Consider the following 17262-nt stretch of genomic DNA (forward strand, 5'->3'; position numbering starts at 1 on the left):
CAGAGTACCTCAGGAAATCACACGAATTCATATAGAGTTACAATGATCTATCAATGATAATGAACCTCTGATAAGGTCGTAAAATAACAATATATATGTGACTTGGGATTTATTGTTTAAATAAATTTTTACTCTACTAACAAAACTATTAACAGACTTACTTTAATAATGCTCAACGTTGAAGGTGCAAGAACAATCTCTTCTTTTTCTCCTTCTCCTAAATTTACATGGGAGTTTGTATGCCACAACACAGACCACTGAGTTGAAACTCCCTCTAATCTATTGTTACAATCTTCTGGTGTTTTAAGGGACGTCAACTGCTTTCTTCGTGGCAAAGATTAACACATAACAACTTAACTTGCAATACTGAAGTACAGTACTTGCTTATCTGGAAAACAGCCTCAGTATTGCTATGAAAACTTAAACCGCCTAAAATGCCCTGTCAAGTAACCATCCGAAATCCAGACATGCATTGCAACATAACACTCATGGCATTTCTTGCATTCCCTGAGAAGCTGAGAGGTACAATTCTTGAACAATAGCTGCTACTCGGCATAATGTTAAAGGTACTGGCAGTGAGAACAATTTGACCGATAGAAAAATCTGGCCTTAACACACAAACATCTTCAATACTCTGCAAACTGGGGTCCCCTCGTATTTCGGTTAGAGAAGTAGTGAAACAGCTGGATGAGGTTTGTAGCTATTTCGAAGAGCAGCAGTCGCTCTTTTAGCCTTTATTCTACAAGTGGGTTCAGTAGTTTGTCCCAGTCTGGATACAGGGTGTCTTTCATCCTGTTACAATAAGCGCCGAGGGAGGGGTATGTCTCTGCAAAAAGATGAGATTGGTTAACAACTCGATTTACAGACTCGAAATCTAATATATAATCCTCTATAAACGGTTAAACAGTGAACTGCTAAAAATATACTGTTGTTGTATGTTGTATACACTGCATACGACTTAAAAGACACGTACCTTTCACAAGGGCCTCGTAGTGAGAACCCGGCACATTCCACATGAACTGAGAAAGCTGACCAAACACAGAACAGTCTGCCGTGCATGGACGGTCACCACCGAAAAATGGGTCGTCACCTGAAATACATAAGATTAAGGTATTTCAAAAAAGTTAGACTGACCTCACTTCTGCTGAGCAACCAGGTTATCATGACATATTTTACAAAGAACACAATATTTGTCTATACATGGCGGTAATGCTCATTATGACTATAAAAGTATTTTCTTCCAACATAAAAGTGAGCCATGGATTCAAGTTAAAATTCTAATCCACTAAATAGTATAGTATTATTACTAGCAAAATATTAATTAATATAATTTAGATTAACCCAACCGCAGGGTCTCACTGCTTTATTCATAACGAAGGCTTGAATGACGCTTTATTAATTTAAGAGTGAAACTTGATGCAGGGTAAAGTAAAAGCAACTAGGCAGGAGACGGGAAAAACCAAAATGAGCAGATGATAAGTGGTAAACAGAAAGTCACAGTCAAGGACCAAACGAAAGCTGCCAATTACCAGGATATCTGGCGTCGCAACTCTTACCTAAGATGGTCGACAGGGTATGGCAAGCTCTCTTCGAGATGTTGAAGATCTCGTCCGGCGTGTGGCATCCGATGCCATGCCAGACGGCCTTCTCCCTTATGGCACGGGTCATGAAGAAGGGGAAGATGAAGTTGAGGAAACGCGAGAAATTCTGCGTCGTCAGGAAGGTCCTGCAGTTGTCTAGCCAATAGCGCCACGTTATTACGCACCTAAAGTGGTAGGGACATATAATTTTAATACTGCTTTGCTAATTTTGAGATAGTAGTGAGACAATCTCATTGACGTATTTGACTTTAGCTTGATATAAACACATCAAATATTTTAGAGAGAGAGGTAAAATGTCAACACAATTTACAACACTTCAAACTGTTGATATGCTTAGTTAGCACGACAACGGTGAATGATAAAGTTAATTGTCAGCCATGGGTGAAAGGTGAGGGAGGATCTTGATTCCTCTACTTCAGGTCTCGGCAGCGAAATCTTTCTGATTTCGTCGTCTTTCCACTTGATGACGAGTCCTCCCTCGTTCATTCTCACCACGTTTGAGTTTTATTAGTAAAGAAACAAATTCTTCGATTCAATAAATGGCCACAGTTGAACGAACCTTCAAAAAATCCTTATGCATAATGTTCACTCTCGGGAACGAACTCAAATCACACAATGACATGACAATTATTTTTTACTTGCGCAGCTGCATGTAGTAGAAGCGAACACCACACCACAATTACCGTTGAGTAAGAAGTAATTGTGATATATGCTCCATTACTACGGGAAGCAGAAAGATCAGATGTAAGGGGAGGGAGAGAGAGAGAGAGAGTAAAGGTGGTCAGCGGAAAAGAAATTATGTAGATTCAGCTTTACTTCGAAGAGTGGAGTTGAACAATTTTAAACACTTCTCATCTTTACACCATAGCCCTTCCGAATAGGATTCACTTACTCTAATACCTCTTGGGACTCAATGTGACCCACGGCTTGTCACATTTTCCTTGAGTTTTTTTTTTTTTAAATCAAGTTTGATGGGCTCTTACATGTGTAAGCATACGGGTAAATGCATCACACCTTATCAAAACCTCTCCCGGCGTCAATGATCTCTGATATTGTTACGTCAGTTAGATAAAACTAGTCAACTTACCAGAAGACATGCTCGTCCGCCATGACTCTAACGGCCTCCAAACGCGCAATATCTCTCGTGTCCAAGTGACTGTCGACCTCCACCTTGAACTTCTCCGTCAGGTACTGGACGATGACCTGCGAGTCCTCCACGTCCTCGCCGTTCAGGGTTACCCAAGGGCATTTGCCCTTTTTTGGCCCGTAAGGATTGTCTTTGTCTACCTGAAGGAGTTTTGGTTCTAGTTAGGCTTGACAGTGATTGACTGATGTGCTTGCTTTTCAGTTATTAGTGTTGCTAAGTTTTAAATTGGCCTTTCAGATCTGATTCATAAAAGAACGATACGATCTTGTCAAATATTAAGTCATCAGACATATCAAATAAAGCAGAGAAAAACTATGTTAACTTAACAGTCGATTACTTACCACGTATTCAATTTTGGCCACTCTTAGAAAGGTTTCTAACTTGAGCGCGAAGGGACTCAGGTTGAGACAGTATTTGCCCCTCAAAAACTGGTGGAGCATCACCACGTCCTTTCCTACGCCGTCCCATTTCGCTCTGAAAAATCAAAAGAAACATAAGAATTATATTACATACAGATGCCAGTGGGCTGGGTCATCCAATGCCTAAATCTAACCCAAAAGAGGGTAGACTATAAATTGGCACCATCTCTGAGTATATTGAAGGACTCGGTTGGAATGGAAATAATATAGAAATACACTTAGAGAGGCTCAAAAAAAAAAAAAAAAAAAAAAAAAACTCACTCTGCAAGAAAAACTTTGAAGTTACAGAAAGAAAACCAAACGACAAGATTAAAGAAAAATATAAGCTTAGATATTTTAAGAACCATACCAAACAGAAGACAGACATTCCTAAGTCAGGCAAAGAGGGAGAAGACAAGTCAATGACCTGTGAAACTGGGGATGACTTGACTAATTCCCACAGGGTAGGTGTTGGAAATAACCTTCATGACGCATTAATAACCAGGTCAGTCAATGCTGTTTGAGATCGGTTACGGCAAGAATTAGATTCTGAAGGCGTTTTCTGTCAGGACTCACCTTGGCAACACTTCAGCTCGGGACAAAGTTCACAAGACCATCATTTATATGTTAATTTTTAATGCTCTATTTTTTCCTCTTTGTTTCTTTGCGGGCTGCTCGTACATGAAAGAACCCGTGCTGGCATAAGGACACATTAATCTAGTAACAATAACAACAATTTTTTTTCCACCTCACGAGGATATGAGATGCCCTTCTTGAATCCTTGATAGAAAAATAATTTACAATAATTCAAAATATAAGAGAAAATGACTGGGCACAGAGATCGATCTCGGGATAAAAACTTTAAAAAACGAATGACATTGACAAATTCAAAATATTCTTTCCAAGAGGACACCACAAAATAAGTCCAACAACTTCTGACTTACCTAAGTTGTTTTATTTTCTTTCGTTCTCCGATTTTCCTTGAGACGACGACGAAGGCTACTCCAGTTGCAATTACGCATCCCCTTCCTACCCAACTCTTGGGCCATAAATATTCGCCAATGGGAAACATTCTATGTATCACTGACCTCTAACAAAAAAGTAAGAGGTAGTCTATGGAATCATCTGCGTCCGTTTGTCTGTCAGAGTGTCTGTATGTTCACGAGATATCTCAACAAATTGTTGACGGTTTCCAATGAAATTTCGTGGATGGGTGGTCTGTGGGCTAAGGAGGAGTCTGTTAAATTTTAGGGTGGATTTGGACCTAGAGGTATGCGTTCTCTAGCTGGTTCCAGTGTCTTTCTTCACGCCATAACTGCAACGAAAAAATATAACAAAAAATAAGAATCTTTACAAAATTGTCTTAAATAACTTTTAAAATCGAATGGGTTCATGATTAGATAAAATAGGTAAATATGTATAAGAAGAAAATGAGAAGGAAGGTATAAAAGTTGTGTAAGGTAAAGGAAACAAGTAGCCATCCTCGAAGTGAAATGAAAGAATACTTTTCAAAAAAAGGAGCGTTACGTAACAGGAATTTGCTTTTGGGTCTGCTGAATACATATCAGTACTTATTTCCACAATAAATATTTAAACTAAATAATAGTCAAAAGCTGTAACAGATTCTGACAACAACAACAACAACAACAACAACAACAACAACAACAATAATATTATTATTATTATTATTATTGTACAACAACAACAACAATAATAATAATAATAATAATAATAATAATAATAATATTATTATTATTATTATTATTATTGCTGTTGTTGTTGTTAATATACCACTTTCGTGCTATTTTTTTTTTATATTGTATGGAAGGTGGAAAAATGTGAACCTATACGATATTAAAGGAGACCGTGATTTTTTTTCTTAGTATCTTTGTTGCACAATTCTTACATGGTTACACTGACATAATTTTTCACTGATAGAACACACGCAAATCAAGGACTATCAACTCGTCACTCTCATATCAGAGACGCAAAGCCTTACTGTGTTGGTTTACAGCTAACCGTATCTTTTTGTTTGTTTTCTTCACCAAGTCATATGTCGATCGCATTTTATCCAGATTCCTATAATGAGCGGGGTAATGATTTAATTATTTAAAATGACACATAGTTTTTACGAACGTTTATGGACATCATGCATATAAAAATGTTCAATATCAGTGACTGCTAGGATTAATCATACAGTATCTCGCATATTGCACAACTTACAAAAAAAGTTAATGATTGGGACTAAAGCTAATATTAAGACTATTGAAAGTATGTGCACGTTCACAGGGAATAGCAAAATCAACTAGGTTGGTTGGGCAAAAAAAAAAAAAAAAAAAAAAAGTTGATTGATTATTTAAAAAAAAAAGAAAACGTTTACCATCGTCAATTACGAAAAGTTCCTATGTCACCAATTAGCCTAATTTCGCTTTATAAAATCTCGTCCACATCAATCCCCTTAAACGTTTAATGCTGTACTTCCCCTGTTGCACGTGATAAAGCCCTCACTGTTCAAGCTGAGCTTAATTTGATAAACGTTTTCAAACGGCAGACGTAACGAAATGGGCTGCATAAAAAAGATATAAACGTTCATAAAGAAATTATTGACATTATTTACTACACTTGCGGTATTACCTTTATTTCACGAATGTATCAGCTGTCTTCTTCTTGCTACACTACTATAGAACTGGTGGTCCCGAATCTGGCAGCTGGCTCCGTGCACCAGCGCTTTCGTAACTCCCGTTGGCAGGTTTACGTAACACACATTATATTCTGATTTCAGAGCAGTTTCACTGTGTTAAGCTTCATCACATGCAAATGTGAGTGAAAACCAATGTTACACTCTTAAATCTGCCGAACGAATATCATACATTTTCCCACCTTCACTTGTAAATGAAAGATAACCAGGAAAAGGCGTTTACTGTTTCCGTTATAAACACTTACTTGAATCAATTCCGCGGTTTCAGCTGACGCATTCTGTGGTATTAATTTAGTAAACTGGGCCGTCTGTTCCGATTCAGCTATCACTCTACATTCAACACAATAACTGATATACAGAAAACGTTTAAAACCCCAGTTTTCACTCTTTCAAAGGTTCGCAGAGCAGAAATGTGACGACGTGTGTATTATAGCAGGACAAGACGTTCTACAAAATAATAGTCATAGCTTTAATTCTAGTTATAGAAAACGCATTTCTCTTCCATTTTCTATGAATTCACCTGAACCCCTTTAATTTGTGAAAATACGAATTCCAACATACGAGAATTTATATAACGATTCATTTTGAGTCAAACCCTGGCATAACAACACGGTGGCATCGACGTCGAAAAAAATGTTTAATTGCTAATAAAATTTACGAAGACAAACACTAAGTAGGCTTCAATTACCGTGACAAAAAATGCAGGTCTCTGATTTAAAGTAGTCTTGATCACGTTCTTTTCATCTAGCTGTCTCACTTCGTCTAATTTGATGGCAGCCGATGCTATTAGTTTTGATATAGCAACTGATTAATGAAAAAAAAATCTCAAGAGAAATTTTTTACGCTGATAACTGTCAGTCAGCACTATCAAAACGGGCGAAGTGGTTTCATTAAATTCATAACTGTCGAAACAATTGCGTCTGAACATAACTTTTTTTTTTTTTTTGTATTTATCTTCCTCTATCTCTGCATCTTTTCCCACTGCTATGTGGGATCGATGAAAATCTTTTTTATTTATGTGCCATCTAAATGTCTTCCCTTACGACAGGAGTAAAGCACTTCCATATGAGAGAGAGCTGAGTGCAGAAATACCTCGAGAAACATACATGAGCACACAAGTCTACATACAAGATCCGATAACTTATCTCAGTTTTGTTAACAAAAAACTCTTTCAAGGGTCTAGAAATTTTAATTATGATACCCGACTAAAAGTTTCTGTCAAGTTGTTACTTGTTTCTTAGAAGCTATAAAACAGTGGTTCTTAAGCTTTTATTACCACGTCCCCTCTGAGAGTTGGTCCTTCCCTCCACGCCCCCCGCCCCACCTCTTCCATCTGAGTAAAATTCCTTCCCAGATTCAAAGCAAAAAATGGAAAAAAAGAGGAAGAGAAGGGGTGTTTTTATTCTTTTGGGAATGAATTAGTGAGATACTTAACACTGCTTCTTAGCGACTCTTGTTAAGAGAATAACGAATATACTTAGAGAATTTTTAATTTTTCCCTAGGGCTCGAGGGGAGCGGCCCCAAGGTTAAGAACCACTGCTATAAAATAACAAGGTTCCTGACCCATCTTTAAAACGATAAGCAAAACTACTCCATATAATTTCATCAAAATCCATCCATAACTTTTTGAGATTCAGTTAACCAACTGACTGACTAACAGACAAAACAAAGGGGGAAGTACATCACTTCCGTCCCACTTTGTTGGCAGAGGTAAGGAAAGGCATGTATGCTCATCTTTTAAATTACTTTATAAAAAAATAGCACCTTACAGGTACTATTCATCTACTTGTATGAGGTATACTGCTCTGAAAAGATCATGTTTCATGACCTGGTACGCTGCAAGTTCTTAACAGAGCAAAATAAAGAACACAGTCTTCAGCCCATAACCAGAAAAGTTCACATGGTAGTTTTTTGTATCTCTTCTGGAAGATTTGTTTTCTCCATATCTAAGGGTGCTAGGGATGCCAGCGCACTCAGCTATTTATACTTTATTCAATGGAACAAAATTTTAAGCTTTAATAATATATCTCTTTCCTTCAACTCTTCGTCATTTGTTTATGTGATTTACTGTCGCTGAAGTCATTAATCTAGTTTTATAAAAGTAGGCTACCTAGTCTGATTATCTTAAAACTGACGATTAACTTAGTCAAACTATGCCTGCTGTGCAGTTTTTCCTAGTTATATATTTTCATTTATGTACAAAATTTTGGGCATCATTCCACAGGATTAAACTTATTGTTAATTACAAATGTGAGTACAGAATAAATTGAAGAGGCGTGTCTCAATAGCAAAACTTCACCACAACACTAAAAATAAATACAATTTTCGGAAATACTCGTAGTCTTCACATCTGCGAGAAGGAAAGGAAAATCCAATCTTGAAAATAACAACAGAGAAAATCCTTTCAGAAAAAAGAAAAAATGCAAAAACTGGAACAGTTATGCAAAAAAAAAAAAAAAAAATCGCTAAGGAGCCTGTTAATCAGCACAATCCTTACAGGACTGTACTGAACCATAATACAAGCCAAACACTTTCCTGGGCTGTATGGGCGCAAAAAATCCTCTGCACTGTAAGAGCAAAAGATACAAGAAGTAGTATAGGAACAGCGAGTAGAGTAGAAGGACCAAAAATTGTGTAACTGGCAAAACATAAATTTTATAACAAATGTGACATGAAGGGACTAGCCTTGTGGAACAAGTGTTAAAAGTCTATTCCAGTGGAGGGTTGAGCAGTTTATTCCAGTCAGGGAATATTTTTTCCTTCATTCTGTTGCAGTACTCGCCAAGTGAAGGGTAAACCTCTGAAATGAAAATGAGAAGTATCTTTACAAAAACTGCTGATGGAGGCAACCAATCTCAATAATTCTAGTGATTACACACACACACACACACACACATATATATATATATATATATATATATATATATATATATATATATATATATATATATATGTAGTATATATATATATATATATATATATATATATATATATATATATATATAATGACTAGAAAATATGATATAAGTGAGGCAACAGGACACGAGATATAAGTGAGAAATATTAAATTGAATGAAAATCTACTAAAATATAAAACATAAACAGAAAATAAAAGCAGCCAAGTAACTGAACCTAGACTGATTGGGTGGTGGGATATATATATATATATATATATATATATATATATATATATATATATATATATATATATATATATATATATATATATATATATATATATATATATATATACCACCACCTATAATCCCAATATATATATATGTGTATGTGTGTGTATAAACACAACATTAAAGAATGATTAAAGATAAATATCATCCTAGAAATTTGTTAATGACTAATGAGAGATATACAGTCCTAAGACACTTGCCTGTCACAAGAGCTTCATACTGAGAGCCGGGCGCGTTCCACATCAGCTGCGATAGCTGTCCGAAAACTGAACAGTCTGCTGTACTGGGTCGTTCTCCTCCGAAATATGGGTCGTCCCCTGAACAGAAATAATTGAAAGTTTAATGTAAAGAGCTCGCACAGACTAACTGATGGACCAGTGTAAGGTCTAAAATTTGTATCACTATAGGCATGAAGAAGAGTACAGTAAGAAGTACATTAAGGAAGATAAAACGACTGTTAAATGTAATTATTAAATTGCAAGATAGTCGACTAAAAACGACAACAAAACCACTACGTCTACAACCAAAAATAATAACCGTTATAAAAATCATAATTCAAAACAGGTTTAACATTACAAATACTATGGGTACGTTGATTTTCAGATATATCTCACCCTTATTCATTTGATTGTTAATATCAATTTAAAGTAAAATAAATCATCCGAACGTTGTCATGAGAGAGAGAGAGAGAGAGAGAGAGAGAGAGAGAGAGAGAGAGAGAGAGAGAGAGAGAGAGAGAGAGAGCTCAAAGCACTGATTACTTTCCCCTTACCTAGCACATCTGCTAAAGCCCCACAAGTCCTCTTTGCCATGCCATAGATTTCGTCAGGAGTGTGATGCCCGATGCCCTGGTAACGAGCTTTCACCTTGATGCCCCTCTTCATGAAAAGAGGAAAGGTGACGTTGAGGAAGGAGGGGAATGACTGAGACTTGAGGAAACTCTCACAGCCGTCTAACCAGTACCTCCAGGTGATGACAAGCCTTAAAAATCATAATGAAATTAGAATCTGTAACATACATATTTACTTAGGACATGAACTCCATATATCACGCATAATCAGCATTTTACAAAACCTGGACCTTTTTCTAGAAAAGAAACCTAAACGTCGATATATATATATATATATATATATATATATATATATATATATATATATATATATATATATACACAGATATATATATATATATATATATATATATATATATATATATATATATGTGTGTGTGTGTGTGTGTGAATATATTATAATATATATACTATATAGATATATATACAGTACATATATCTATATATATAATATATATATATATATATATATATATATATATATATATATATATATATATATATATATATGTGTGTGTGTGTGTGTGTGCATACACGTATACCCTGTGAACCAAAATGCAGAGCTGGCTAAATTGATAGACTGATAAGTGGACAGAGATATATGCTATTAATCTTAACATACGATGACTTCGCCTGGTGTTATCCTCTAGAGAGAGAGAGAGAGAGAGAGAGAGAGAGAGAGAGAGAGAGAGAGAGAGAGAGAGAGAGAGAGAGAGAGACGTTAAACTTACCAAAAGACAAATTCATCCGCCGTTATCCTCACTGTTTCTAACTGAGCTTTTTTTCGGGTATCCAAGTGACTGTCGAGGTCGGCCTTGAAATATTCAGTGAGTTTCTGAACAATCAACTCCGAATCTCCCAGTTCTTCTCCGTTGAGCGTAATCCATGGGCATTTCCCCTTGGGTCCAAAGGGTATTTCGGAGTCTACCTGAAATAATAATAATAATAATAATGCCTGCTGAATAGGAGAGCAGCACAATTTGAGTTAATTTTATTCTGAGTCTTCTAAATCTTCCTTATAATAATACTTACAATAATTGGCTATCCCATCTATCAGATGAAGGGTGATGGGTGGAAGAATTAAGACCGACGGACCATCAGTGTTTTTAACAAAATTTGCCCGATAATGAGAACGGCGAAAAGTAAAATTTTAAGAGTGATAACTCTGTCTGTTTAGAAGTCTGTGTTATGTAAACGATTTCACGCCACTGTAGCTCTCAACTCAGTACCTAAAACATAACGTGAATTCATGAAAAAGTGTATAGAAAATTTCCTTTCCCCACCTACAGTTTATCATTATTTCATAAAAAATGAAGGAGAGAAAGCTTTACTTCCCATAGTTGCGACTTATCATTTCCTATATAAGACAGGAAACCTTATTCAACTTTTTGAAATATCTAAATTTTCACTTAAAAACAGGGGGGGTGGCCCTTTATATCACTAACTGACAACTTATCATCTTCATCAAAGGTAAGCAAAACAGACTTGACTTCATCTAATAAAAATCAGCTGAGACTTTAATTTTATCATTCAATACTATAATACGTCGGATCTGTCCTACATGGCGACCACCGAGGATTTTAATCCAGTATGTGTCCACCTTTGCGGCGTGTTTAGTGTAAGCCCGTTGGGGATGACCGTAAAAAATAACAAAAGACTATAAATATTAGTCCTAGAGAACGATCCCCGAACTTTGCTAGGGTCACTACCTAGGAAAGATTCTAATACGTCTTTTCAAGTCAAATCTTGGATTCGTCCCAAAACCTAGTGGATTATTCCTTGACCCATAGCCCACTCTTCTCCAAAACCTTACTGAAATCCACCTTGTGCAGTCATGCAAACTTTTCAACGAAGAAACAAGCATGGGAGAATACATAATGACCTTGTAAAAAAAATTGATTTTTTATTGAGCTGGTCTTATGCCACGATAGGCTATTGCTCACTACACAGCTCCGTAACTTACGACATATTTGATGTCAGCCAGTCTCAGGAAAGTCTCCACTTTGACAGCGTAAGGGCTCAAGTTGATGCAATACTTTCCCCTGAAGAACTGATGCAACACAACGACGTCTTTTCCTGCGTTGTTCCACTTCTTTCTATTGAGAAAGCAAACGAAAGCAATGAAAGGTAAAGAGTTTTTTAAGTGTATTCGTATGATCACTGTTAATGAGAATAGTTTAAGAGAAGATAAGAACATATTTATTGCTATGCTTTAAAAAAGTAGTCAAAGGGAATGATTCCAGGTATTTTACAATAACTAGTAATAAAGGTAGTTAGGAAGTTTGAAAAAAAAACTACATGGATAATATTACATCAGTGGGATACATCGAAATAAATTAAAGAAAAGTATGATGATTAGAGTTAGCATAACTTCTGTGAACTAAAGTCACTACAGAAATGGTAAGAACAAATTTATTGAAGCTTTTAATAATGCAAATACAAGACAATCATGAGTATTATTACGACTTTTGAGGAGAGAAAGGAAAGTGAAAGTCTCAGGAATGGAATTTTATCACCACTCAGGAAAGGTAATTACTCAAATAGAAAGTATCAGAGCTGCTGCTTTTATCACTGGGTTAAAAAAAAAAGTCATTAATGCAATAACAAGAAAACAATTTTTTTCATTGCATCACATTTTCCTGATAAAACTACTGATAAAGGAACAGCATACTGCATTTCTACGCAACTGATAATCGTTATAAGCAAAGATAACTGATGAACATTTTATGCACTAATGTTAATAAGAAATGCTGAAAGTAATAATACCTGAAAAGTATTTTCTAACAAGTTAATAAAAGTAATTAAAGGGAAGGTAAAAAAAATACAACTCTAGTTGAGTTACAAGGAAAACCAGAAGCTCTACTTTTCTTACTGTAATTGATCAAAATCATTATTACAGAATTATTTAATATATCAGAAGTATTGTTTGATTCCTTCTATTAATTAAAGCAGGCGTGTTACTAAAAGTAATTAGGAGAGCATGGTATACTTGCTCTGCAAATCAAATACTGTTCTTTTGTACATACATACACACATACAGCAACGCTTATATTACGAAAAAGTTACATCTGAACCAACAAAGCTTACCTCAACTGATTCCTCTTGTGCTTTCTGGCAATCTTCCTGAAAACCCAAATGACGCTGAGACCAGCAATCACCGTGGTGACTCCTAAGACTGCAGGCTGATTTGAAAGAGTCGTCCACATTTTGGTCAGTCTTCAAAACCTGTTGGCAAAATTAATAGCAAATAAAAAAATAATTAACAACAAAAGCTTATCGAATTTTTTAGATGCAGACTTCCCATTGTCCAACGATTTGCTATTAATTCTTTCAGATATTAACTAATCAGTTTCTGATGCTGAAAATAAAACTTTTGGTGTTAAAAAAAAAAAGGGCTACTGATAGCCACCACAAGAAGCATTGGCCCTTCAGTGGTCTGAAAACATTTGCTGATTATCACAGTAGCTACTTAAAGGCCCTAAATGGCCAATATGGCAGAAGCCATTATTTATTGGTCAATATAACGGGCTATTAATAATAATTAAAAACACTTTAGCGTCCTTTTAAAGGCTGTACATGGTCATGAACAGAGCAAACATGTATACCCAATTATTTTTCTCCTAATGTACCTGAGTTTCTAACCTCCACAATCTCAATGCTTCCAGACGGTTGGATCTATGTTATTTCATTCCTATTAAAAAATATCTTGTGAAAACTACTTTTTGGAAGCTATCACTGATGAATAAATGTGTGTGTGCATCTTTGTGAGCCTGCAAGTACACGGGATGATACTGGGCAGAGGTAAAGTAAGTACGTATATCTTAGTTTAACCAGACCACTGAGCTGATTAACAGCTCTCCTAGAGAGGGCGGCTCGAAGGATTAAACTTATTTTACGTGGAAAGAACAAATTGGCTACCTAGCAACGGGACCTACAGCTTATTGTGGAATCCGAACAGCATTATACCGAGAAACGAATTTCTATCACCAGAAACAAAATCCTCTAATTCTTCATTGGCCGGCCGGAGAGTCGAACGCGGGCCCAGCAGAGTGCTAGCCGAAAACTATACAGACCCGTCCAACGAGGAACTACTGGGCAGAGGTGAATGGGGACATACTGGTTAAGTACGTAATAAACATTTATTACTCTGTGCCCTTAAGACCGCATTATTAAAAAAAGAAAAGAAAAAATATCCATCCGCTAGATGCTCTCAAATCCCGGAAAAACCTGCTCATGTGACAGCACTGAACTTACCTTAAACGTTAGCGGCCACAAAACCACCAAAAATGTAAATCTTGATTACCTGTCGGCTCCTGATCATCCCCCAGAAGACTGATAATGGTAACTATCACAGGCGCTGTTAACTCGACGATAAGATACCATGAGAGGTTCTTTAAATGATAACAGGAAAGTGCTAGGGTAATGCGTGTCATCAACGGTGGAGTAATTATTTGTTTCGTTATCAGTCACTCATTGCCGGTAATCATCGTTCTAGAGAGAGAGAGAGAGAGAGAGAGAGAGAGAGAGAGAGAGAGAGAGAGAGAGAGAGAGAGAGAGAGTACATGATTCTGTTCATAAAACAATCTGACCGCTAAACATCCTGCCATATCATTAGCTGCGTTCCCATATCTTCAGAGAGAGAGAGAGAGAGAGAGAGAGAGAGAGAGAGAGAGAGAGAGAGAGAGAGAGAGAGCCCAACCTGGGTTGTTACTTTTAAACTTACGACTTTTAACTAATTACTTACTAAAACGAATGAAATTTTAGGATCATGTTCCTGAGGCAGTCGTAATACACGAAAGCGTATAAATAGACAAAATTATCATCATTTCTCAAATTGTAAAAACATGCTCGTGAAACAAGTTAAAATCAAAGCTATTACCGGATAAAATGCTTATATATGAATATAATAAACACTGGAGGACAGAGTAAAAGTACAAAATAACTCAAAAACAATTATATATAAGAAGCAATAGCAACAAAGTTAGAAAAACGAAGGCAGTAGCACATAATTCTTCAAGTTTTCATTGCCAGGAAGACCGTCGTACAGTTGTATAGTCAACAAAAGTGCCTCCGATACTGGGCATTGGGACATCACACCACATCAACAGATTCATTGACTGATTTATGCAGATTGGCGTCACCCAACTATGGGTATCGACACCGAGGCACCGCAGCAGAATGTTGATTTGATACCCTGCTAAGAAAGTACTGAGCAATGTGATCAACAGACGACAATAATAATGATAAAAAAAATGGCAAATAAAGACACCCGACACACAAATGCGTACAGAAACGTCAGCACGTCGGAAAATCTAAGAGAACGGCGAACGGGGTTTTAAAGTAGTATTACTGTTACCCTGTCTCTGTTCTACACAATGCCATGCCACAAAACCATATCCTTGTATTGAATTTCCTTCTAAAGATGATCGATCAATGCTATTAGGTGTCGGTGATTGGCGGCTGGCACGACTCGAGGTGAACTGACCAATAGCAGAAGGTTACGTCACAGCATCCTATACCTGTATTTGGTTACCTTTTTGAATTTGTTTTAATCTATCTTCCGCTTTTTTGTGGGCGCGCGGCTGTAAGTTGTGACTGCTCAGTTGCAATCTTTTCTTGGTGCATTCTACATCATTCTCGTTTTTGCAAGAGGATTTGCTCGTAAGAAAACCGTCAATTAAGTGACCGAACTAGAAAAATAAGAGTAAGGCTTGCAGTGAATCTACTGGGACTTAAGATGCAGTAAATTGCTTTTTAATCAGTGTCAAATTAAAGACTGAACATTTTAAAAGAATAATTAGGATTCACGCTATAGTACACAAGGGTATGCGCTATTGCAGTATTTGAGTGTTTATCGATTACGTTATTTTTCGCGATAACTTTTTACAAAACAGACTCAGAATGTTCTCAGACATCTAAAGACCCTGTAACCTAAATCCTCCGCCAAAAAGTCATGGAATTCTGTTCCTTAGTGAATAGTTTTCAATATACTGTAATTTCCGAACAGGAAAAAAGCCGTAAAAAAACTGGAAGCAACGTTGATCATAGGACCACAAAATTAAAGACAAAGTTTCTGGAAGAATATGATTATCACTATTCGAATAGGTATATAATATTTCCATGGAACGAAACAAAATGCAATGAAACTGACCACCATAGTTACAGGTATTTGGATCCTGAATGGTGGAAAAAATAAACATTAAACAAGTCGTTGTGGCATCAGAGCTGGGCGACTTAAAATAACATTGCGACTTTTCAAAAGAGGAACCTCCTAAAACTAACATCATAACTCATGTAACAATACGATTGTTACACGGCATTGGCTTTTGTATACTTTAATGCTGTGAAAAACAGAGAACTGTGAATCCAAGGAAACCTCAATCACAGTCACATCTTTCAAATAACAAAGTACAGTGTTCCTCGTACCCTGTGAATCACGGAATGGATGAATGGTACAAGTAGCTATTGAAAGATGCATCGACGTTTCACCTTTCTCGCAAAATTAACAGCATCAAATACGAATCAGCCCAGCTAATTGTTGCACCGACAGTCACGTCGTTTTACATTAAATAAAAATAAACCCAAACAAAGAGTTGCTTTATGTGTGTACGGGTACTGCACTGCCATATTTTAAAAAAATAATAATGTTACACGAAGACTATAAGCATCAAACGTACTAAAAAAAATAAACTTTTCAAATATGAGACATGGCAGTTTTAAGCTCAGCAAGGTTATAATCTTCGACAATTTATTTTACCAGTTACTGAAGGACATCAACTACAAATCATCCAACGTTTAAATTACAAATAATAATAATAATAATAATAATAATAATAATAATAATAATAATAATAATAATAATAATAATAATGTTCAGCAATATGCCGTTGCCTCTACGAGGATGTAGCCTGAGAGGAAAACATTACCACACTCATCATGATCAATAATCATCCAGTGATACCCTATGCCATGACCTAAAAACAACTTAACACACCTATACAGAATTCTCAGCGGCGCCAACTGGACCTTCTCCTCCCCCTCCTCCTCCTCTTATTATTATGAAACTCTTAAAAACAAGTAAATCTCTTATGAAATACGAAAACATCCCATAAGGAGTATACAATCGTGAATGCATTCCTCAGTAAGGAAAACATAACCTACGAACAAGCTCCCTTCCAAAACTCAACAAAACCTTGCATTCAAAGACATAATGTAACTCATATATGCATATAAATGTGTGTGAAAGTAACGAAAGCATTTCAATACAAAAGGGGAAACACATAACGTTCTGCTTTGCTCTTTAGCCGTGGCCTCTACCGTCCCTTTCATGTTCTCTAGATTCTTGAGAATATAAAGAACAAAAAGTACAAAATAAATGT

General features: G+C 36.2%; 2 protein-coding genes across 8 annotated transcripts in view; one reads left to right on the forward strand and one right to left on the reverse strand.

The window, feature by feature from the left end:
- Positions 1–96: 96 nt before the first annotated feature.
- The window catches only part of LOC136842721 (failed axon connections homolog), a 19410-nt gene continuing 2244 nt past the window's right edge, over positions 97–17262 (reverse strand). For 3 of the 7 annotated variants that reach the window (XM_067110441.1, XM_067110438.1, XM_067110439.1), the window contains exons 2-7: positions 12971–13108; positions 11847–11979; positions 10615–10811; positions 9806–10014; positions 9234–9350; positions 7819–8645 (exon numbers count right to left, since the gene is read on the reverse strand). In XM_067110441.1, coding sequence (XP_066966542.1) covers positions 8554–8645; positions 9234–9350; positions 9806–10014; positions 10615–10811; positions 11847–11979; positions 12971–13089 — 867 coding nt within the window. In that variant the 5' untranslated portion in view covers positions 13090–13108 and the 3' untranslated portion in view covers positions 7819–8553. Of the gene's footprint in view, positions 827–973; positions 1091–1556; positions 1766–2688; positions 2889–3089; positions 3223–4090; positions 4462–5780; positions 8646–9233; positions 9351–9805; positions 10015–10614; positions 10812–11846; positions 11980–12970; positions 13109–14137; positions 14319–17262 lie in introns of those variants that run through there. The other 4 variants (XM_067110442.1, XM_067110436.1, XM_067110437.1 and 1 more) reach the window with 4 other exon arrangements.
- The window catches only part of LOC136842720 (facilitated trehalose transporter Tret1-like), a 29478-nt gene continuing 27705 nt past the window's right edge, over positions 15490–17262 (forward strand). Inside the window, exon 1 of the mRNA XM_067110435.1 lies at positions 15490–15544. The gene's annotated coding sequence lies outside the window, so the exon portion shown is untranslated. The remainder of the gene's footprint in view (positions 15545–17262) is intronic.

This window comes from Macrobrachium rosenbergii, chromosome 10, assembly GCF_040412425.1.
Source record: "Macrobrachium rosenbergii isolate ZJJX-2024 chromosome 10, ASM4041242v1, whole genome shotgun sequence".
NCBI classification, from domain to species: domain Eukaryota; kingdom Metazoa; phylum Arthropoda; class Malacostraca; order Decapoda; family Palaemonidae; genus Macrobrachium; species Macrobrachium rosenbergii.